At 31.9% G+C, this 24,777-nt stretch overlaps 1 protein-coding gene across 1 annotated transcript in view; it reads left to right on the top strand.

Annotated features, from left to right (window-relative positions):
* The window catches only part of LOC129232836 (mismatch repair endonuclease PMS2-like), a 168,490-nt gene that overhangs the window by 47,727 nt on the left and 95,986 nt on the right, over nt 1–24,777 (top strand). Inside the window, exons 6-8 of the mRNA XM_054866936.1 lie at nt 15,425–15,594; nt 20,452–20,530; nt 23,637–23,737. Coding sequence (XP_054722911.1) covers nt 15,425–15,594; nt 20,452–20,530; nt 23,637–23,737 — 350 coding nt within the window. The remainder of the gene's footprint in view (nt 1–15,424; nt 15,595–20,451; nt 20,531–23,636; nt 23,738–24,777) is intronic.

Genomic DNA, 24,777 nt, shown 5'->3' with positions numbered 1-24,777 from the left:
AAGCTCCCCATGAATGGATGTCAAATGGTTTCATCTGTTTTGCATAAATATGTCAATATTTATGCAAAGTTAGTTATATAAGAATAACTACATTGCTTCTCTTCTTTCACTATTACTTGTTATTCTTGGCAACAATTATTATACTGTTTGAAAACTTAGCAAAATAATTTCTATTACTTTTTATCATAAATACACATATGTTTTTAAGAGTAATACTCTTTTGTAAGTTTTTTCCCCAATAAAAAATTGACTTGATATGTTTTTTTAACCATTTTGTTAAAAAAGTAGCATCTTTTAAAAATATATCTTTAGTTCAACAACTTTACACAACTTAAAACGTTTAAAGTACTGCATTTTATACAAACATACAATGGATTTCAAGTAGAGTAAAGAAAGAAAACCATTATCATTGGTAACGTAAACTAGGGAAATTTGGTGAACTTAATCAGGGAAAAGTCAGGGAACTTTTTTCACAGTTCCTGTCGCCACCCTGTGAAAGTAAGATCTCCACAAGGGCTCACACCCTCCGCAGCAGCAGATCTAGCCAAAAAGTCAGCCCCTTCGTTGCCCTCAACTCCAACGTGGGAGGGGATCCATTGAAAGTGAATGGTATGTCCTGATGAAAGAGTATGTAGTAGACTCAGAATGTCCAGGCTGGTCTTGTCGCCCACATTACTCCAATTAGCGAGGTGCTGTATTGAGGCACGACTGTCAGTCAAAATCCAGATTTCCTGGAAACACTCCTCCCGCTGAACAGCACACTGCAGACCCTTCCTGATAGCAATCAGTTCTGATCTAAACACTGAACAGAAATTCGGGTTTCTGATTTTAAATTCCAAGGCCCCAGAGGGAGTTATCGAGACATTAGATGAGGTTATGGATTTAGGAATCTCCCTCGAAAATGTTTCAAAATTTAAATTGCCGAGTAATTTTTGAAAAATTAGGATACTAAAAACGCATTTCGTCTATTTTTGATGATGTACCGAGAAAGGTCAGGTTTCAGGTGCTGGCCCCAAAATAGTTTTTGAAAATAAAGCTTACAAACAAAAATATTCTGTCATTATGAATGCTCTTATAGCTCTTCAGCTGTCCATCCCAAGAATGCACCTTTTGGTAATGTTTGCTTACATTTAAGGAAGAGTGAAGGTGCTTAGAATCCCTCCTTCCTGGAAATATTTTGCATTTGAGTCTCTAAAAATTCGATTTTTAACTATATTTATACATATTTTAGAAAGGGATGGAAGATTCGTGAGCTCCTCCAAAAAACCTCCTTTTAAAGCTATCATCACGGTATAAACTAGGGAGGGAGGGGGTCCTATCAAAGATCGCTTGTAACTGAAATCCCAAAAAATTTCATTTAAGTTGCTTTTAAGCAATTTAACTGATAAGGGCTGGATTAGCTAGTTTCCATTGATATTTTTGCCAAATAAAAGACTTAAAATGCAATTTTTTGCTACACATCAAGGCATTTGTGAAAGGGCATGGGAAAAGGGAGTTCTCCCCCTAGTTTCGAAATTAAAGCCATAAAAACGAAAATTTAGGCTCTCTTTGGTCTTATGAACAATAGGTATACTCTGAGAACAGCAGCATTTAGAGATCGTCCAAGTGTCTGTAGTCGGAATCAAGAAATAATGTAAAAGATGGAGAAAATTTTTGGAAATAAACGTTTTGTTTTGAGGGTAGGGATATAATTTATCTCTCAATTAAGGCCTATGCTTCTTTTTCAGTAAAACACATGTGTTATATTTTGTTATCTTCTCATAATTTTTTTTTCTTTTTTTCTTTCTTAAAAAAAATTCTTACAATCACAAGGCTTTGGGAGGGGCCATGGCCCCCATGGCCCCCCCTCTAGATCGGCCTCTACGACAGGTGGGGACCCTCTTACTTTTTATGTAGGGGGATGTGGGGCCAAGTAAAGTGGTTAAAATGCCCGAGTTTTTTCAAAATGAACCAATTGGAAATTTGTTTTGAAAATTACAGTACATAAAGAAAGAACATTATACTTTTAAATAAAACTAGTGTTGAAACAGTATTTTTTATTTTTGGCAGTAAGTTTGAGCCTTCAAAAATATGTGGAAAATTTTCATTTTTTTCATGGGGGCAAAGTGAAAAATAAAATATTTTTCTAATGAAATATTTTCTATTTGATCGTAAAAAATATTTTTAAATAAAAAAAAACAGTAAATAAAACGTTGAATGAAAAAATGAAACAATGAACAAATAATTAAATGAATAAAACAATCTAAGAAAAATAAATGAGCAAGTAAAAGAATGAATGAATGAGAAAATAAGTAAATGAATGAATAAATAAGTGAATTAATAAATGTAGAAATGTAAATGAATTAATTAAAAAATGAAAATGTAAGTGATTTACATTAAATGATTGAGTGAGGAAATGAAATAAACTATTTCACTTTGTCCCATCCACTTTGCCCTGTACGTACCCGACTAATTGTACAATTTATTTAAAATACAAATAAGTTCCATATTAACTAAATTTTTACTGCATTGAATTATTAGAAGGTCCCAATTAAATATTTAAAATGTTAACAACAAGAACTTTATCATTTTACTGTAACAAAAATAATTTTTGACTTACAACAAGATATTACAATATGAATATCAATTTTTTAAAAATTGGCTGTATTACCAAATGATATAATCTTTGACGATATTTTTTTCTTGACTGCAATAGAGTACATATGGTACTATATAGTTAAAATAATACCAGATAGGTGGAGCTAAAAACAGAGTAAATATTTCACCATTTCACTTTGCCCCATGTTCCCATATATACATGGTTGCCACACTTCCGTCCAAGGGACGGAATTCCGTCTTTTCAAAAATTTCGGCCATGGGATTTTTTTTTTCATGTTCAAAATGATTTTTATAGATGAAACAAATCTTTTCTTTTAAATCTCTCACTCTCAAAAAAAGTCTTATTCTTCTGAGGACAAAAAACTGGCCCAACTGCTGAAGTTAAAAAGATAAGTTGTTTTTTTCCCCCCAAAAAATAATTAAAAAAGTCACTCAATCTGTTGATTTCAACCATTCTTATCTTAATCTGGAAAATTTTATTAAAGTTTTTATCACAATGCATCTTATAGCCAAGAATCTCATACCTGAATTTTTTTTAATTACTATTTTTTTGTATGAAATATGAACTATTTATGTAACATGAACTATAAAATCTGAAGCTTTTTTTTCTGCATTAGCAAATAGTAAGTTTTTTTTATTGCATTTTATTATTAAGTTCTTTTTCTACTTTTTTACCTCCAAAAAATCTTGGACAGTGATATGTTATTTTTTTATTTAGGTTTCAATTTTTACTTAATCTTACAATTTGGTTTTACCATATAGTTACAGCATCAAAAATTACCATTATATATGTCTAAAACATCAAACAAACTAAGCGCTAACATTTTGGTGTCGCGAAATGCTTTTCAGTCCTGGCTAATTTTTAGAGTGGCACCCATGCATATATACCAGGGGCCAATCCAGGATTTTTTTCTCGATACCTATTTTTGCGAAAGTATTGCATCATTCTATTTTTGTGAAAGTTTTTTTTTATCAGCATTGTTTTTGTGAAATTTTAGAGGCATCCTAATTTTTGTAAAAGAAGTAGTGGAACAAGTGAAATTTTAGTTCAAAAAGTGTAAATGTCATCTAATATTATTTTTAGCAGGTTTTTTTGGGGGGGCGGGGGGCTAAAAACCTAAGAAGTACGAAAAATACCATCGTAATTTCAGCTTAATGGTCTATGTACTGTGTACAATATAGGAAATTATGAGGAAAACAGTTCCTCAAACCAGATGTTTAGAGATTGCGATAATATTACGTAAATACATTTTGGTGAGAAACAGCTAAAAATTAGTTAAAATACTACAAAAAGGTTTCTATTTAAGCGATTGTTCATATAAACCTGCTTATAATTTTATTTTATGAGTATTTTTTGTTTCAAACAGAGAAACAAATTTTATATTTTAAAATGCGAATTTTTGAGAAACTTTCGATGTTTTTGTGAAGCTACTGATTTTATTACTTGATTTTTGTGAAAGTACCGATTTCAAAACAAGATTTTTGTGAAGGTACCGAAAAACGGTAGCAAAATCAGCCTGTATTGGGCCCTGTATACTAGGATGACCCAAGATAATTCTTAAGAGGACCATTTGTTTTTTTCCTCAAAACAAAACATTTATCAAGTTTAGGCATCTGCAAATCTAAAATTTAAAAACCACCAGTTTGCAGAAATGAATACTTAAGTGAATAATTGGTATAATTTCTCAATGTACGTTGAATGAAATTTGCTTGAATGTACTTTGTGCTAATTTTGATTGAGAATAAAATTGGTGGTAAAATTTCATGCAACTTACTTTAAAAATCAGTATTGGTTTTTCTAATAACCGCAATTTACTGCTGTACTTTTTCGCCAGTCTGAAAATAATCTTTCTGTTGGTGCTTTCGTCTCGGACAAATATAAAATATCTAGTCTATGTCTCTGGATTTCTGTGTGTCTGTTACACGCATAGCGCCTAGACCGTTCGGCCGATTTTCATGACACAAAATTAGTTCGTAGCATAGGGGTGAGCACCTCGAAGCGATTTTTAGAAAATTCTATTTTGTTCTTTTTTTATTCCAATTTTAAGAACATTTCACCAAGGATATTATCACAACGTAGACGGATAAATTACCAAATTATCATAACATGGAACAGTAACATGGGCGAGCAAATGAACATAACAAATTGGCGAGAAATTCATCATCCACTATTTGTAAATATACAGGCGAACCAAATGACCTTTTAATTTTCAACTACAGGCAGGGGCGGCATTTCAGCATTTCATTTGGAGGGGGCCAGTTTCTTGAACATGAATTTCCTCAGTACGGTATAAATTAAATGTTGGTTAACAGGAAGAAATAATGAAATTGTTTTAATGTTAAGAATAATTAGGTTTATTAAGAACTATCAAAATTGCTGCGACCAAAGCTTTAAATGTATTTTGTGACAAGTTATCTCACTAAATGTCTCGGTACTAGTTTTTTATTTTTTAGTTTTAGTCTGCTATTCTTGGGGTCAGGAAGAAAGGAAAATTTTGTAACTGTATTAAATCCATATCCAATGTTTTGCTTTATTTCCAGTATACTGCCGTGCTAAGCACAGATGTGGTATCTGCAGTAGAGCTCAAAATGAGAAATTGATGATTAAAGTTTTACAACTCGTTTCTTTGATTTATGACTTAATTAAATGCTCAACTTGCGGTAGTTGTTTCGTAAATAGCTTATCTAAAAACCGTAAGAGAGTATTTCTGTAAAAATCTTAATTTAAAATTAATAAATGTAGTTACGACAAATTTTCTTTTCAAAACCTTTTCATATACTAAGTTATTTTCACCGTAAGTGACAATGACTAGGCATTTTAAGGGGTATCTGCACAGATACGACAAAAGTAGCTTAGTAAAACGTGCTCCATGTATCATTAAACAATACTGAAAACATCTGCTTTCTTTGAACTTGGCTGTTTCGCTTTATTTTGTTAATACAAATCTAACAGAATCTACCTGAAAAATACCATTTTCAAAACTCTGGACACTGTAATCCATAACAATTTTCTGTTTTTTTATATTCAAAGAATGTATTTTTTATAATGTTTTATTTTCTAGATTCATTTTTACCGAGCATGAAGATAATTTTGGCGGCAGACGATACTTAAATAAAAATGTTACTGGCCGTGGAATGAAATGCGTTTTTTTTTTTTTTTTGCATGAAAGAATTAGATATAAATATTTTACATGCATTTCATTGTTAGAATTTGCATTTTAAATAAACATTTAAATAGAAAAAGCTGAATATTTACTTTAACAATTATGCAAAGTTGTATTAGTTTTTATTATCAACCTGTACTAACTACTCAACGGTAAACTAATTTTAATATTCTGTGTTACAATAAACTGCTACATTATTAAATATGCTGCTTTACTAAGGTATACAAGTAGTATCTACAAAAAATACTAAGGAAAAAAGTGGTAACTACGCAGGTACCACTTTAAAGGCTTAGTATTTGTTACTTACGTTCAAATTGCCTTAGCAAACTAAGCAAACTGTGCAGTTACGACTTTTTTCTTAAAGCTTTTTTTAATATTTCGTGTTCACAAATCGCCAAAAAACTTGTCATTTAGGTAAATTAAATGACTAACGACCACCTGGTGACAATAACTCAATTTTGATAAAATGTGCAGATACCACATCTGTGCTTAGCACGGCAGTATAGCTAAAGATGAAGGTCTCGCTTGCCACATTGCGCTTTGCAAGTTTTTTTCTCTAACATCCAGAGACACAAAAGTCGGTTTAAAAAGACTGCCCATATTGAAACAGACAAAAAACAATGGAAGCAAGAAAGTTATGATAAAAAACATACTTCCTTCAGATTTCTCTTTTTAAAATAATCAAGAAAGCTTTTTAAATTGGGCTGGTATTTATTTTGCGTCATTAAAAAGTATAGTCGTAATTCACAAAACAATTCCTCTTCCCTCATGATATAAATTTTTCTTATAAGTGCAGTGCCGCAGTGAGGGGGGGGGGCGTGAAAACACCCTCTAGAGCCATTGGTTTTAACATAAACGCAAATTCTAATGCAGTAGTTTATGCATATGAAGGGGCTGTATTGATCAAGAGATCCCATTCAGAAGGTAATTTTCATCAAAAATTCTCCTCCAGAAGGTATTTTTGATCAAAGAACCACTCTAGAAGGTATTTTTCACAACCCCCCCCCCCTCCAGAAGGTATTTTTGATCAAAAAACCCCTTCAGAAGGAATTTCTAGCTGCGTCAGGGCATAAGTGTAATATTTTCTTTTTCGGTTTCCATAACCAACAAACCAACCTAAATAATTGAACTTAAGACCAAAAAGAAATGTATCTCATCAAATCCTGCCTCAATTTCATGAGAAACTTGAGTTGATTATTTTATTCAAAATATTAATTAAATATTTTGACTACAACTTCATGTGAGTTTTGTCACCTCTTCTGCTTTGGCATACAGTAAAAACTGTTATAGAAAGTTCTGTCACAAAGTTCCACACTTGTTTTAAGTACGCATTAGTGCGAAAATTACTAAGAGTTTTAATTGTCAATCCAATAATTGAGATTGAAATTTTTATTATTCAGTGTAGCATTGTTCAAAAAATGCTCCGCAGGAAATAAAGTAAACAAAAATACAAACAAAGTCATACATATTAAAATAACATTAGATTTTCTATCATTGAGAAGGTCGCTTTCCAGTAATCCTTCCACGGAGCTCTTATAGGTTTAACTCTTGAATACCATTTATGTCACTCAGAGATTGTCAAGTAAAGAGCTTCAAGATATATTTGTTGATGTGAAAGTATCTTTTGATGTGGGAAGTTTTTCAAAAATAGCATACAGGGTTCGTACGGGTCATGGAAATCCTGGAAAGTCATGGGAAAAAAAATAAGCGAATTTCAGACCTGGAAAAGTCATGGAAAATTGAAATTTTCATCGAAAGTCATGGAAATTTATTTCAAGTCATGGAAAAATGTCCTGGACAAAGAAAAAGTAACAGTAATTAGAAGAGCATTAGAAATCTTGAGTTATTTATCAGTATAAGTAAATAAAAGCTATTAAAAGTGGTAAATTGAAAGATCCCAAAATCAAATCTGAATTTTGAAATCTCATTGCATCCACTTCTGTCGCAGCCGCTTGCCTTTTTTTTTGTGATGTGATTTTACTGCTTGGACATCACTTATTTTGAATAAACTTATTTTCAACACTTATGTTTCATATTCTGTAGTAGCGAACTTGCACGTTCTTGGTTTTGCCATGCCCACTCAAAAAAAGCAATTCAATTGCATTCGAGTTCGATTTCATCACTCGTAAGAACTTATTTATTAAATTTATCAGAGTCAACCTGAATTGTTGAAGGTTTTAGAAAATAAAGATCTTTAGTCAAGCAATAGAATACAGAAAAAGGAATTTTAGTACTCTAACGCAGTACTGCCCAACATACAGTCCGCAAAACTAATCCATGCAACCCACTACTACATTCAATGTCAGGAATCAAACATGTTCTGGAATTTCTGAACCCATTAATTTATACACATTTGAAAATGTGCAAATAAGTAAAAAAAAAAAAAACAAGTATACTATTGAATGGGAAGGTTGATTCATTACTGAATGTTTTTTTTTTTCAAAAAAGATTTGGTTTAGAAACATAAAGAACTAAATTATGTGGCTTTATTTTAAGGAACCAAAATGCTGTTAAGTTATGTGGATGATTAAAGGCTCTGTTGACACTAAAAGGCAACTTTTGAAGCAAATTTATTGAAACTTAGTGATGACTCATTCAACCTTAGTTTCATTCAATATCATTCTGCCTGTTTATAAAAGAAAAATAGTGTTAGACACTTAAGCATCATCTTATTCGTTTCACTGCATTTTTACTTTACTAAAATTTATATGATGAAGGCAAATAAAAGAATAGTTTAGTTTTTTAAGTGTGCACTTATTTTTTTTCCATTACGAGTAAGTGCTTCAATGAGGCTGTGGCATTCATGTAGACCTTTTGCTAATGCTCATTTCCAAAAATTAGCAAGTTTGAGATTAAATAGTGCTATTCTCTTCGTATAACGAGGTCATGAAAATTTTCATTGAAGTCATGAAAAAGTCTTGGAAAAGTCATGGAATTTTTTTTATCTAAATAGAGTATGAACCCTGAGCATATCTTTGCAAAAAGTTTCTATGAAAGCATATGATACATATATCGAGTTGCTAAAATGTGTTTCCAGTACAGGGAATCAATGAACACTTACTAGCTAAACGTTAAATTATAATGTGAGCATTAAATATATGTATAATGACATGTAGTTTACTTGTAAAAATTGCGCAGTCTCAACACTGTACGGGCATCTCATATAAGATGCACCATCATAACAAAGATTACACAATTTTGAAATATTTAATCCATATATATAAAGAAATTACTTTTTTAGTTAAGGCAAACCATTATTCTCCATCAGTTTTTTTTTTTTTTCTGTTCTGAAAATGCAGGCAAATGATTTTCTATATCCAAATTGAATTAACCCATTTTTTTATTTTTCTCAGTGAAAAATTTTGGGGTGTAACTGCATCCTCTTGACCCCTCTATTTGCCGCCCCTGACTACAGGCAAAGCTGTGTGGGTACCGCTAGTATTAAATAATTGTGCATGATTTAATTTATTGGTATGAAAATGTTTGAATGTCACTCAATGACTTTTGGTTAAAGAATGCAATGTTCCCTTCTGTCACTTCAAAAAACGGGATATTTTAGTAGGTGCAGTGCAATGGGACAGGATACCTGAAAATGGGACTGTCCCATTCAAAACTTACATAGGGTCACCCTAGTAATTCCTGGCCAAGTTCTACAGCACTCATTTTGTCAAAAACTGTTCAAGGCAGCATTTTTCATTTTTGGTGAAAGTTTGTGTACCTATGACCATGGCTGTATTTAAGGAGTGGGTTTTTAGCAGGGTTGGCAAAAACCCGGATTTTTTTAAAAAAGCCCATGGACCCAGGGTTTTTTGGGTTTTTTTAAATAAAACCCAACTAAAGCTGGGTTTTTTTAAAAAGAAATGTGGTTTTTTTTTTCTTTTTTTAGGGAAAATGTGGGGGTACTTGTAGCATATTGTAGCGTAAGTGTATGGACCAAGCACAAAAATTGTCATAGAGTAAAAAAAAGCTGGAAAATTCAGCGTTTTCTGAAGAAAAGTATAAAAGATGATGAAACCTGCAAATGGTGAAGTTTCAGGTTTTTTAGTTTCCATAATTACCCACAGTTAAGGCAAATTTACTTCTCGAGTGATAAAATCTATTGTTTGTTTGTTTGTTTTTAATTGCTACCTACATTTTTTTTTTTTTTTTTTTGCATTTTACTTCATTGTATTTCATTTTGCTATGCAAAACTACTGTAGAACCTCAGGTAGTTTAAATCCCTTTTTACTGAATTCCAGCTTAATCAAGACATTTCTTTGAACTTTATGTTGCCTGTTTTTCTATTTCTGTGTACAGAGTAAGAAATATTAAACTTTTTCGTAAGATAATGAAAATACTGTACATCCTATTCTGTTTTCTGTCCGACCGTTTGTAAAACCTGTTAATTTCTAAAAAATATACCTTGTTTATTCGAGATTTGTGACATGTGGGTTTGCAGAAAATAATTCACATAAAAGCTTTTTAACTAGAGTAGTTTCCTCTGTACATTCTACAAATATTGAGAAAATCGGACGTGACAGGACTTAGTCAAGATAATTTGGGTTATTTATTGAGACCAGTGAAAGAAAAAAGTGAAATATATTTATTTAAAATATTTGAAGTATTTTTTAAATGCTTTTAAGAGTTAAGAAATACTATTAAAGTTAGAAATTCATTTTTTATGTTCCCTGTCTGTGGTGAAGAACAAATAAAAGAGAAGTTTAAATTGTGAAAGTATTTAAATTAATTAATTTTTTTTGAAAACAACTTAGAAAATTTTAAAAACCCAAAAGTGGGCTAAATAATGGGTTTTTTCAAAAAAAACCATTGGGTCCAACCCAATTGGGTCCAATCTGGCCAACCCTGGTTTTTAGGGTTCAAACCCTCTCCAAAATTTTTCAAAAATGCTTTTTATTGTTTTTTTTTTCTTTTGCCGGAAAAAAATTATTTTCCAATTTCCTTTGCAAAATAAAATTATTAAGTTTGAAGAATTGTACAAACTCTGCTTTATTTGCAGTACTTATTTTCACTGTAGCTATTGCAAACATTAAAGCATTTCCTTGAGATTTTAAACACATGACGCAAACAGAAACATCAAAATTCTTGAAATTTGAAAGTGCCACCGTCACATGTGGGACAAAAATACGTTTAAGTTTCAGCAACATTTCGTCATATCTCTTAATATTTTAATGAAACAGTGGTAAACAATTTTTTCAATCTTTACATTTGATGCAAAGATACTCTTGACACAATTATATTTTTATTAAACAATTTTGTAATTTATTTACATGTGTCACGTGCGGAACATCCAAAGTCAACCTCTGGTAACTGGCTAATGAATAAGCTAATATTTTTGCTCTATTAATACAGCAATGACGAAACAAATTTTAGGTTTTGAAAGCTATGGTTCCAACGTAAAGGAAACATATCTCGTTAGTTTAGAAATAATTATTTAAACCATTGGAAAATAATATGTATGTGCCCATTCTATCGAAAATGGTCCTTTTTGTCTCGCACGTGACAGTTCCTATATTTCATTTAAAAAATAATAATTTTTGAAGAAAGTTTTTGCTTAAGAAGCCACACATGTGTTTGTGATTTCTTTAGCGACAAAATTTTGTTCATCATCCTTTTAAATTGTTATTTTTTATGAAATATATAAAGTGTCAAGTGCGGGACAAAATTACCATTTTCCATGGAATGGACCCAAACTCTACATTTACTACATTTTGTAAGTGCCAAGAAACACAACTAAAAGATCAATATTACTTTGAATGTGCTCATGTTAATACGCACATCTATACTTTTGAGGGATTAAAAATACATCTAATATTTAACTGGAGTTGAGTTATGTAGTATACACATCAGATTTTTCCCTTCATTTTATAAATATGACATCTTTAACATTTGCTCATGTTAGTGCTCTTAACATGAGTGCCCATATAGGGGGGGGGCAAGTGGGGGCTCAAGCCCTCCTTTAGAAAGTAGAACTTTCTTGTTTTAGTACTTTTTTTTTTTTTTTGCAAAAATGTAAAAACATTTCTTCTCCAGCCGTTAATGAATAAGCCATTGAAAATGTTAAATTTTAACAACTCTAATCAACACTGAAAATGGTTTCCATGGGGAAAATATCTAAGCCCCCCACCAGGGTTGGGTTTTGGACTGTCCAAAACTGGTTTAGGACAGGACAGGTGGTTTTTACCGTCCAAAACTGTCCAAAAGTGTCCGAAACTGTCTTAAACTGCCCAAAACTAAAGGGGTGTAATATAATCAATTTGTTTTGATGCAATATTCGTAATACATAAATATAGATATTAATGAAGTTTAATTAATGAGTATTCAATAATATTTTTCTCCAAATGTTCATTTAAAAAATATTTTACTTAAAGAAATGCCAGTAACTAGTACATAAAAACTTCCTTATGTAACAGTTAGTAGAGTTACGAAAAGAAATACACAACACTACCAAGACAACTAATTTCAGTTCCATTTATTTATAACTCAAAGGAATGCTATTAAATGTGCAATAAATATTGAGGTGAAAAAAAAGTTTAATTTTTTTTAATGGTTTTTGCAAATAATTTTTATGTAATGTTTTAATAAAAATTACTTTTTTAATCATAGATTAAAGAACAAGAAATTGATGATTAAACACTTAATTATAAAACTCTTGTGCTATTTTTTTTTTTTTAGTTCATATTTTTAATATAATACATTCTGTAACTACAAAAATTTCTAATTTATTGCATTCAAGTCAATTATTGAACTATATTTTGAACACTTTCTTTTGCACATATGCATAAATGTGTAAAAATTTGGTTAATGAAGAAAAAAACTCCTGCATACAAATTGAAATTTTTATTGAAGAATTTAATTTCTACTTAACTAGATTAAAATCAGCTGCTTAAATTAGTTACATATTTATACTTGAATATCCACATTGAATAAATGTATTAAATAGTCCAAAAAATAGTTTTGACACATTTTGTTCTGTTTTTGATATTTTCGCACAAAATATAGTTTCTCAAAAAATAGTTTTTGACACTTTCGGACACAAGGGTTTTGAACAGGATGGTTAAAACCTTGCCAATCCTGCTTTCATTTGCACACATGCATAAACATAGGGAAATTTGGTTACTATTATCAAAAAAATAATAAATAAAAAATAACATAGACTCATTCATACAAATTGAAATTGTAATCAAGAATTCAACTTCTAGATTAAAATCAGCTGCACAAATAAGTTGAATGTTCTTATTGAATAAATGTTCAATCTAAAGCATTACTTTAATACATTGTATTCTGTTTTTAATGTTTTTTCACGAAATACAATTTTTCTAAAAACATAGTTTTGGACACTTTTAGACAGTTTTGGACAGGACGGTAAAAACCAGGGTTTTTACTGTGGTTTTTACCGTAGTGTCCAAAACCTTGCCAACCCTGCCCCCCACCCCTTAAAATTATGGGGCAATTAATTATGCATCAAATAATTAATTATGCAATTAATTATGCGCCCATATGTATATCAAATTATGCATATGGGCGCCCTTGGCCCTTAAAGTAATTATTTAAACCCCACATCTAAATAATCTATTGTAACCAGGGCCGGATTTAGGGGAGGGCATGCGGGGCTACTGCCCCGGCCTCCACAACAAAGGGGCCCCCACAATAAAATTTTTACAAAATATCCCAACTTTCACGGGTCGAAAATATCGGATATATGCATATATATCAAAATAATCGGATATACAGTAGAAGACCGTTATAACGCCGACCTATATAACGCAATTCTCTATAATCTGCACTACTTTTCAGAAGTAAAGGATTGTATTTGAAGTTTAAAAAATCCCTCTGTTTTGCTCTGCAAACTTAAAAATGGTTAGGCAAATTAAATTTTGAAAGTATTTCATCTTTCCATCTTATTTCAAAGCTTTTAAATTGAAAATGAGTACTCATAGTAAACAGAAAATACCAGATGGCTCTTGAAAATGCAGCTGTTATGCGAACCATGAAGCTAGCAGAGGTGCAGGATTTTGATTGTGAAACATATTTATTTGTGAACAACTAATTGTAATATCGGTGCTTTATACTCATTGCAGATAAAACTCATTCTGAAGTGCTGATATGTAGATATATTCCGAATATTAGTTTCAAAATTTGTGAAATGATCTATGTAACGCAAAAACCTGTATAACGCAAAAGCTCTGGTCCCAAGGTGTGCGTTATAACGGTCTTCTACTGTATATCAAAGTATCGGATATTTTCGAAAATATGATGATATTTTCGAACCCTGATTAGGGGCCTCCACTCCTTCGTTGCCCCGGGGCCTCCACACTTCCAAATCCGGCCCTGATTGTAACAGAAATCAATAGAATGTACAAATGCAATAAAATTTTATAAATCCTATAGATTTAACGGAAAATGTTTTCGAAAACCCCCCGAAGCAAAAGTTTGGTTATAGCCCTGCCCATGACACAAGTCCTATGCATGTTTTTTTTCCCTTGAAAATTACCAGTGAACAATAATTACCCTATCTACAAGGTTCAATAATTGTTTTTCCCGCATTGTAATTAGTTTTAATATTTGCAATAGATGTGAAAGTACTAAGCAAAAGAGAACACTTTTTTTTTAGATAAACTACAAAAAATTAACAGAAATAAAGAAGTTTTAAGAAAAGAAGGAAGATCTTTGCAAACACACAAAAAAAAAGCAAAATGGGTTGCATCATATTAAATTTTTGAGCCACTCAATGATCACATAGCACAAATGCTACTTAAAACATATAATTTTAAAAATAAAATAAATATGGACTAATAACAAAAGAAACATTAATTTTTTCGTCTATTATTATAATAACAATAGAGAAAAATAAGTACCAGTGGAGTTTGAGGATACAGCTATTATTTGAATCATAGACTAATAATAAGAATAGACCGAGCTATGGCAACCCTTTTGATGCTCATAAACCAAACCATGTGACTGGTGGATATCCTAGCAACAGCGGGCATTGATCATAGCAGACGATCAACGGCCGCGAAAAATTAAATTAAAAATAAAATTGATGGAAGAATGATCTTTTATGGAGTACGATTTGTAAATATTTTGTTAATATAGTGAGTTTTTCGTTTAGATGGTATTGTGCATTTTCTTTAGTCGATTTCAATAATTCTCTAAGCAATTAAAGATGAAAGTGCCCAAAAAGAATCGGCAAACGGTAAGATTTTTACCTACAATTTCAATTTAAGGTACCGATTAGTACATTTTTGCGTTAAAGCAAAACGTTCACGCCAACGCTGACGTATAGCAGTTCCGAATGAAATAAAAGTTACTGAAAACTGCGATCAAAAACTAATTACTAATGTCAAAATAATGCATAACTAAAAGAAAAACAGTTCAATCTCTGCACCTGGAAAAAAATTATAATGAAAACACATTAGGTCTTAAAATACATGTCGAGTGCCAAACTATAGATAATGTTGCCATCTGGCAACCATGCTGCCAAAGTGTTCGCCAAGCCTCCCACCAGTCACGTGATGTATCCATGAACCAATTTTTTCATCAGCAAGTCTGGGAAAGCTCGGTCTACTCTTATTATTAGTCTATGATTTGAATAGTTTAGTTTCTGTTTATTTAAAATGTCGGATTTTTTTTATATTTTCAAATCTTGACCGTTTGTCTTGTAGGTGGGGACGACGGTGACGCTGAAAAATCTGTTCCACACCCTTCCTGTAAGGCGCAAGGAGTTCCTGAAGAATGTCAAGAGGGAGTTCGGGAAGATGGTCCACTTGTTGACCGCTTACTGTGTCATCAGTCTGGACAGACGCATCACCTGCACACACATCACGGATAAAGGGTCTGTCTTTGTTTTACTTCTTTTAACTGGTTCATTTTACTTAACTACAGGGTTCGCCTATATATATCAGGATATATATCCAATATTTATTTTGAAAGTATCATGATATTTTGATATTTTCGATATTTATTTTTTCAACTACGGTATTTTCAATATAAAAATTATATTAATCATAGTAATATTGTTCATTTATTTTTAAAAATAACCAAAAAGTTATGTACAGTAAACTCTGACTTATCAGCGGTCGGATTATCCATGGGTCTTTTCACAATTTTTTTTAATTTTTTTACGGTCATTAAATGTCTTTTGAACTAATGACTGTGTTACTGTTCGTTTTTAGCTTTTACATGCGTATATTTTTTTGCATTTAATGTCAGTAGATGCAATGTAGCAATGTTTTCAGCTACAAGTTTAATGTATGTTTGAGTTTTATTCATATTTTTTAGCTATTGTATACAGTAGTATTGTTTTTTACCCATTGTTCGAATTATCCACAGTTACCGTGCCACCCTATTCCACAGATAATCAGGAGTTTACTGCACTATATTTTTAAGATGTATTAATACAGCATCAATATAACTAAGTAATACGGTAGAAGACCTTTATAACGCACACCTTGGGACCAGAGCCTTTTGTGTTATACAGGTTTTGGCGTTATACAGATCATTTCACAAAATTTGAAACTATTATTTTACTACTTTATATTCAGAATATATACATATTAGCACTTCATTATTAGTTCTCTCTGCAATGAGTATTAAAACACTAATTATACAACTAATCTTCACAAACAAATATGTTTCACAATCAAAAGAGAGTGAATTATCCTGCAGTTCTGCCAGCTTCATGGTTTGCATAACAGCTGCATTTTCCAGAGCCATCTGGTATTTTCTTTTTACTGTGAATATTAATTTTCATTTGAAACCTTTGAATTAAGCTGGAAAGATGAAAAACTCTTTCAAAATTAATTTTCCTAACAATTTTTATGTTAGCAAGGCAAAACAAAGGGATTTTTTAAACTTAAAAACCTATTGTTTACTTCTGAAAAGTTATGCGATTTATAGCGAATTGCGTTATATAGGTTGGCGTTATAAAGGTATCCTACTATATAGTATTCCTTTTTTAATATATATTCATAAAATTATTTGTAATGCAACAATTTTAATTCCAATTAAAAGTTCTTAATTTAATATTAAACGTTGTTCAGAAAAATGTCCTATGACTGCACCAACTAATACATATTTTTTATTTCCCAATCATATTATAACTGTGTAAAACTAGCTAACAGAAGAAAATGAGTAAAACAGCTAATGCTGAATTAATTCCATTAAAATTGATTGAAATGTCAAATGAAATGTTTGATATAAATAATAAAAGAAACCTTAATTTTAAGTCAACATAGTGTAATAACAATATAAGAAAATAAAGAGCGTTTTGAAGATTCATTAACTATTTTATTAACACATGAGTTTGGGCTGAGTAAAAATATTGGATATATATCAAAATATCGGATATTTTCAAAAATTTTAAAACTATCATATTTTTGAATCCTGGATTCATCATCCTACTTGTTTAAATGTTAAGAAATAAAAAATTATTCGTTTCTGACAGATTAAAGAATTTGTAATCAAGAACTGCAGCTCGGTTATTAACATTGCAATTAGGTTTCATATGCCAGTGTTTTCATTAGAATGAAAGATAATAGCGATGGATAAAGTTGCTACTGATCATAAAATAGTAAATGCTAAACTGGAAAGTGTCTTCAGGCCACTGGCCATTAACTGAATATTTGAATTTTAAAATCTGTCGGGCGACACACATGACAAATTATTTCTTAGAGATTTTCCATTTTCCATTTTTTCCCCCATTTTATCATTTTGGTATGAGCGAATTAAACTTTTCAATCAGAATTAATCAGACGATAAAAATAATAATAATAAAAAAAAAAGCTTGAAAATGGCCTGTGACAAGGATGCTTCGAAAATGGTTTAAAATTGATGCATGCACACATACAAAAACAGATAAACAAAATAAATAAATAAATAACAAGCATGAAAATGGCCTGTGACAAGGATGCTTCGAAAATGGTGTAAAATTGATGCATGCACACATACAAAAACAGATAAACAAAATAAATAAATAAATAACAAGCATGAAAATGGCCTGTGACAAGGATGCTTTGAAAATGGTGTAAAATTGATGCATGCACACATACAAAAACAGATGAACAAAATAAATAAATAAATAACAAGCATGAAAATGTTCTGTAACAAACTAATCTTGAACTTGGGTTAAAATTGACGTACACAAACACACACAAAATAAAAACCTATCTCATTCAGTCGAAACATTAGTACATGGATTTAAATTTGAGCTGTACAACTTTGGTTTAGTGAAGTTGTAAAAACTTTGGTTAAAATTGGTGAGACATAATGTAAAAAATTTGAAATAAAATATTAAACTTGGATATTCCATTTGTTTACCATTTAACTTCATATTAATATCATTTGCGTTGTGAAGGTGACTACAAAATGATTGATGTGTAACAAGCCATTTATTATAAATATAAAAAAACAATAAAATATCATAAAATGATAATTATTAACCTTCATTTAAAACACAATTTTAACGAAGGATAAAATCTTAAAACTCGAGATTAAATATCATTTCATAAAATACCAATCAATTACCATCAGTGAGCACATATTGACCGATAAACAGTTCCACCAATGTAGATATGAATTTAAACATTAGTGAGCACATATTGGACCGATAAGCAATTCCACCAATGTAGAGATGAATTTAAACATCAGTAAGCACATATTGACCGATAAGCAGTTCCACCAATGTAGAGATGAATTTAAACTGAAAAAATACGAAGGGATGCGACGATCCCAACGTAATGAGTAATAATTTTCACTAAAATTCCTTTTTCATTATTACCCTAATGATTTTTTTTATTTTGAGAAGATCAACGCTCCACTGACATGTAGACTCGCTGGTAGAACCAACGTATTTCTCAGGGACGGTTAATTAACGATTCGGTCTGAGATTATTCACAGGCTCATTCAACACATTTTGCTGGGGTGGTCGGTTCCAAAGGAGGACATTTCGTTTCACGTTGATGGCGTTTGAAGAAAATAATTGACTGATGATTTTCTGGGTTAAAATATACAATGATCACAATATAAACTTTGTTTCTAATCCTTTACGATTTTAAGATGTAAAAAGATATAAGTTTTTTTACGTTTTTTACGGCGGGCAAAAATAGCCCGCCAACTAACTCGCCTCCACATATCATCGCGGCTTGAAGAGCACACACCAACTCACAAGATAAATCACGAAACGAAGATTGCAAAATGGCAAAGGACGCTATCCTCTTTTGACGAATCATAATCCTGGGATTTAAACTTGACGTTTACCACGCCTTTGCATTTGACGTCATTATGTCACAGGCTCGGAAAAACTTTCGTCGAATATAAGTAATGCCAGCTGGTGCTGCCCTCTTGCGTGTGATCATGTTGTTAAAGTGAATAAAAAATACAATTCAACAATGAACTTTAACAGAAGTAGTTTTTAAAATATGATTCATAAACAGCAATACAGTGCAATGTATTGAAAACTTGTGCTAAATTGTGTTGCCATTTTACACTACTCAACAAAATTAAAAAAAGTTGCATGACTATTCAGTATCAGCATCTTGATTGTTCAGGGGGGGGGGAATCAAGATAATAATTTAATTTTTAGAAAAAATTGAGCTATAATTCTATATTCAGTAAGTTACCGTATTATTAAGTAAGTTACTGCCCTATAGCCAGGGCTAAGGCAGAAATACGTGTAATACACCGCCAGCTCAGTCAATTCCAGTTGAGGACGGCAGTCTTGCATAATATAGACGAACGCGCGAACGGCGTTCGCAGAAAATTTTTGGCTTCGCAGAAATTTTTTTTCAAACTGATAACGTTCATTTAAAAAAAAAAATAAAATTTTTTTTTTTTTTTTTTAAGGGAATTTTTAAGAAAATCCCAGAATTTATTTCTGTTAAAGCCTTTCTCCAAAAGCCTTTTAAAGCACTTGTGTAAAAAAAAATAATGGTTTTGGCAGTTTTCTTCAGTTGGTGAAAAATAAGCAATGTTATTGTAAAAAAAAAAAAAAAAAAAAAAATTAAATGATTTAAAGCACTTTTTTTTTGTCTCTTTCATATTTGAATATAAATTTAATTTTTAATTCAAGGGTGAGTTAGGCAAAATTATTATTTGCTGAAAATTTTCCGGTTAGGATTTATGTTCGCAGAAAGCTTTTCGTTTTATCTAAGTCTGGAGGACGGCAGTTTCGTGCTTATTAGCACTCATCAGCCTGGCATAGGAATGGAGGTTAGGGAGGGGCTGGAGGTGGAAAACCTCTTAAGGAAGCCAAGAGTGCCAAACAAACTGGTAGCTAATACAGAATTAGCGCAGACCAAACTAGTGACCAAAGCAATGGTTCGGTTCAACTCGAAGATTGAAGGCAAGGCAGGTATATTCAGTAAGTTACCACCCTATAGCCAGGGCTAAGGCAGAAATACAGTCACTCCAGGCTGATGAGTGCTAATAAGCACAAAACTGCAGTCCTCGTGGCTGGAATTGACTGAACTGGCGGTGTATTTGTTTCATGTATTTATGAGACTGACATCGATTGAACAAGATTTCAGCAGTTGGTGAAAAAAAGAAAATGAATGAAATAAAATTTATCTATTGCTTTGTAGAACATATGTACTGGAACATGTTTATAATAAACATTATTGTTTATTTATTTAATAAATTATTAACTTTTAAAACATTTTGATGATTCATTTTTTTTTCTATTTCTGACTTTCAGGAAGAAATCTGTCGTTTTATCCACAAACAGTTCTGAAAATCTGAGGAACAACATGTTGTCTGTATTTGGTAGCAAACAGGTAAATAGAATGCACAAAATGGTGCATTTTAGTGTCGCCAAAAAATAGTTCAGCAAAGTTTTCATGCTTGTTTCAAGAATTTTAAGATGCTCTTCCTCTGAAATCTAGTTTAAAAATTAGGATTATTTATTGTTTTTACTGTGTTATTGTACCACGAATATTTTCATAAAATGAATCGAATTCCCCTGACATTTTTGTCTCTTGAAATTTTTTTTTTCTCCCCAAATAACCAAATTTTCTTATAAAATTCCCCAACTTTTTTTTTCTTCCCATTTTCGCTTTTTTTTTTTTTTGTCTTCTTGATCTTTATCTTTTTTAAAATCTTTACTAATACTACAGCTGAAAGTCTCTCAGTCAGGATCTCTGTGACGCGCATAGCACCTAGACCGTTCGACCGATTTTCATGAAATTCAGCAAAGAATTAGTTTGTAGCATGGGGGCGTGCACCTTTAAGCGATTTTTTGAAAATTAGATTTTGTTCTTTTTCTATTCCAATTTTAAGAACATTTTCCCGAGCAAAATTATCATAAGAGGGACGAGTAAGTGACCAAGTTATCATAACGTGGAACCGTAACATGGGCAAGCCAAGTGGCGAGAAATTCATCATGCATTATTTGTAAATATACAGGGGAACCAAAGGACCTTTTAATTTTCTACTACGGGCAATGCCGTGCGGGTGCCACTAGTCATAAATACAAGCGCCTGACCGAGAGATAGGAAATAGCCAAATATTTTTTTTCTACTCGTATTTACTACTCTGCTTCTGTATGTACATTTAAATTATGATTTTTGTATATATTTATCCAAGAACATTCTTCATCACACTTTTTTTTTCTTTATTGGCCTGTTTATCAACTAATAATGTTAACTCACGCAGAACATTAATGCGAATTCCATAGCATAATATTCCACATAATGCGAAATGCGAATTCCATCAAGCTGAGCAAAGCTAAACCAACGCTGTTTGATACCAACAATGTAACTACTAGATGTCAAGACTCGAATTTAAATACGAATTTTTTTTTTCCCCAGGTTTTCCCCAAGAAAAAATTTTTCCCCAAAAAATTCCCCTCGAAACCCATTTCCCCAAAATTTCCCCAGAGAGCACCAGATTTCCCCAAAACGGGGAAATTTCCCCCAATCTGGCAACACTGCAGAATACTATAAAAGTTTCTGATGCGGGGGGGGGGGGGGGGGGGGGGTATAGGGGGTGTACATTTAAGGAAACATTTCTTTTTCTTAGGTTAAAATGTTAAAACTAAATTTGCAAAAACCAATATGAATTGTTTACAGTTTATACTAAATTGTGGCTAAAACAAACATCTTGTTATTTAATTTCAGTAAAACTCTTACACTTAACACATAATGTACATGCATGAAAATGTAAAGTTTTTCGTGTGAGAATAATAAAAATTTCTTACAATTTCTCTGAAAATTCTCGTAGTTGACCACTAAACTTCGGCCTGTGCGCTTGTTTAACTGTGGACCTTTCAGTTTTTTTAAAGATAAAACTTGATCTTCCACTGTTTATTACTCGTCCCTCCTTTGTTGATTGTTTTCCTTAATCAAATGTTTTTTCTCTAAAAACATTACATTTTTAGAAATAATTTAAAAATTTCTGAATGTGTGTGTTACTAATAAAATAGTATATATATTTTTTAAATATAAATACTTTCTTTATTTTCTTTTCAAAATTTCACCTATTCTGGTTGCTGCGAATAACAGCTGATACAAGCAATTTGTGAATATTTTGCCTTTTATTTTAACCCAGTCCCCTACTGTATATGGCATGTTCTGCCTTTTTAGCTATTTTTTTGTTCGAAAAACTTAGCTGCATCTAAGCATTGTTACTTTCTCCCTCTAGAGCTTTTGCTTCCCTCTCCCTCTTTCTGAAACAGGGTTGGCTTTCTGCCGGCAGAAACTAGTTTTTGCCGTGCCAGTGGCAGAAACTGGTTATAACCGGTAAAAACCGGCAGAAACTGGCAGTAACTTAAAAGTGTCTTTAATAACTCAAGTAATTAGTAAATAATATTTGCTTGAGTAAACTAAATAATTGAACATCATTTCATCATTTAAAAAAATAAAATCCCATGCTAGTGCCCTTGATTTAATTCAGAAAGGGAACTTTCCAATTGCAGAGGCTCGTAGTATTTGGATTAATTTAACAAAGTATAAAAAATCATACAGTGGTGCTTAGGAAAGAGGAGTGAGATACAGAATCAAATAGGCATTACTGATTGTAATTTGCTCGCTTATATGCTTCCTGTTTGTGATTGAAATTATCATGTCATGTGCTTCAAGAAGAAAGTGCCAGAATTTTACTTGCCTAAATTTTGTACCTAATGTCACAGCTTTTCAAAACAATTGGCCCCATTTCTCAAAACTTATTTTTCAGTCAAATTTTTACCACAACCCCAGTTACTACATGGTGGACCAGTTTTACAATAGGTGAAAGTTTCACGAACATTGCTTGTTCCTTCATGCATTGCCTGCTACCTCTTCTGTTTTAAGAATATTCTAAAACTTCTCATTTGTGAATAGTAAATTGAGAACCTGTTTAGATTTTTGAAACCACCTTTTCTATGAGGCAAACAATGTAACATTTGATTTTGAATTGTGATAATTTTGTAATAAAATTACAGTACTTTGATTAACAATTAATTATTTTTTCCATGCATTTTCTGTTGTATATCGAGAATTAATTTTTCATTTTGTGAGTTTTTGCCAGTTTCTGCCGCAAAGTGGCAGAAAGTGGTTTTTGCCATGCCGGTTTTAACCGGTTTCTACCAGTGGTTTTAACCGCCTCGGCAGAAACGTGCCAACCCTGTTCTGAAAACTTCTTCCTTGCCCAACCCTTCATAAAAAATTTTATGAAGTCATGGAAAAGTCATGGAATTTTTTTTATCCAAATTGAGTATGAACCCTGAAATTGCAATGTGGTCTGCAAGTGAAAAGGGTTGGAGACCCCTGTTCTAGAGCTTTTGCTTCCATCTCCCTCTTTCTGAAAACTTCTTCCTTGCCCAACCCCTGTGTAAAGAAAAATCATGGATTTGGTATTGGAAACATCTCGTTTCAAAGTGTAATCCAATGTGTGTCTTCCCCCCAGGTGAATCAGTTGATGGAGATAACTCAGTTGGAGCCATCTGTTGCTGTCCTCGAAGAATATTTCCTGCCCGCGTCTGTGGTGGAAAAGAGTAAAATGTTTAGGTAAATCATATGAAAGTACTTGATGAGCATTTTGAAGTCCTTTTTGCATGAACAAACGTGCTTTCTTCCGATTGTTTCTGAATAGAATACATCTCTACATAGTTTAAAATGAAGTCCTCGAAAAGCATCACGCGCAAAACTCGAGAACTACCCTTCCGATTTCGCTGAAATTTTCACAGGATTTTTCTTTCAGCACCGGAAAAATTTGCAGACCAGTTCGGAAAAAATTCGACGAATATTTCTTTTTTTTAATTCCAATATGGCCCAACTTTCACATAAATTCCCGAATATTTGGGTGAAAAATGACTTGCACATATTAATGTTACATATCATTGGAAAAGGTAGATTTTTCTGCATTCTACGCAATTTGTTTCGATGCTCTACCTTAACTACGGCAGGAGTTATTTGCATTTTTAGCTTGAATTTTTTTAGGTTCAGCTGAAATTTTGAGGCACCACTTTCTTCATTAAATAAATCAATAAAAAGTGAAGGAATCGTCCCACAGTTTTCTTTTTGACACCATTGGAAAAAGGCGAAATTTTTTACTCCAGATCTAACTCGACCTTTGGTCGGAAAACTGAGCTTCTGACTCAAAAGGGAAAAAAGTTACAAGCCTTTTCAAATCAAGTTCAAAAAAATCTCATGTCCATTCAAATTGTCAACCATTTTCTTTCCCATTTTAATTCCTTGAGCTTACTTTATTTTGTGTTTCCATGGTTACGCTTTTTAAATCCATCTTTCTGGATTTTATTTCTTAAAAGTATTTTAATATCTGTCATCATTGTTTGAGAGAGAAATTTTGCATGATGTTTTATTTATTTATTTAAGCCTGATTGTTGAATATACATCACTTGACACAACTTTTATTTTCAAGGTGACCGGACAAAGCCAGGCAACGCAGCTAGTGTTTTATATTTTGTATTAATTCATTTCTCAAAATGGATATTTCGGGTGGCTGTACGTTCCTAGGCATATACAGGGGTGATTGTGCTCCTGTATTTTACCGAATTTCCGGCATTTTTGGACGTATTTCTTGTATT

Source organism: Uloborus diversus, unplaced genomic scaffold (genome assembly GCF_026930045.1).
Source record: "Uloborus diversus isolate 005 unplaced genomic scaffold, Udiv.v.3.1 scaffold_14, whole genome shotgun sequence".
NCBI classification, from domain to species: domain Eukaryota; kingdom Metazoa; phylum Arthropoda; class Arachnida; order Araneae; family Uloboridae; genus Uloborus; species Uloborus diversus.
The sequence above is the reverse complement of the archived record's forward strand: the minus strand, read 5'-3'. Positions and strand labels throughout refer to the sequence as shown.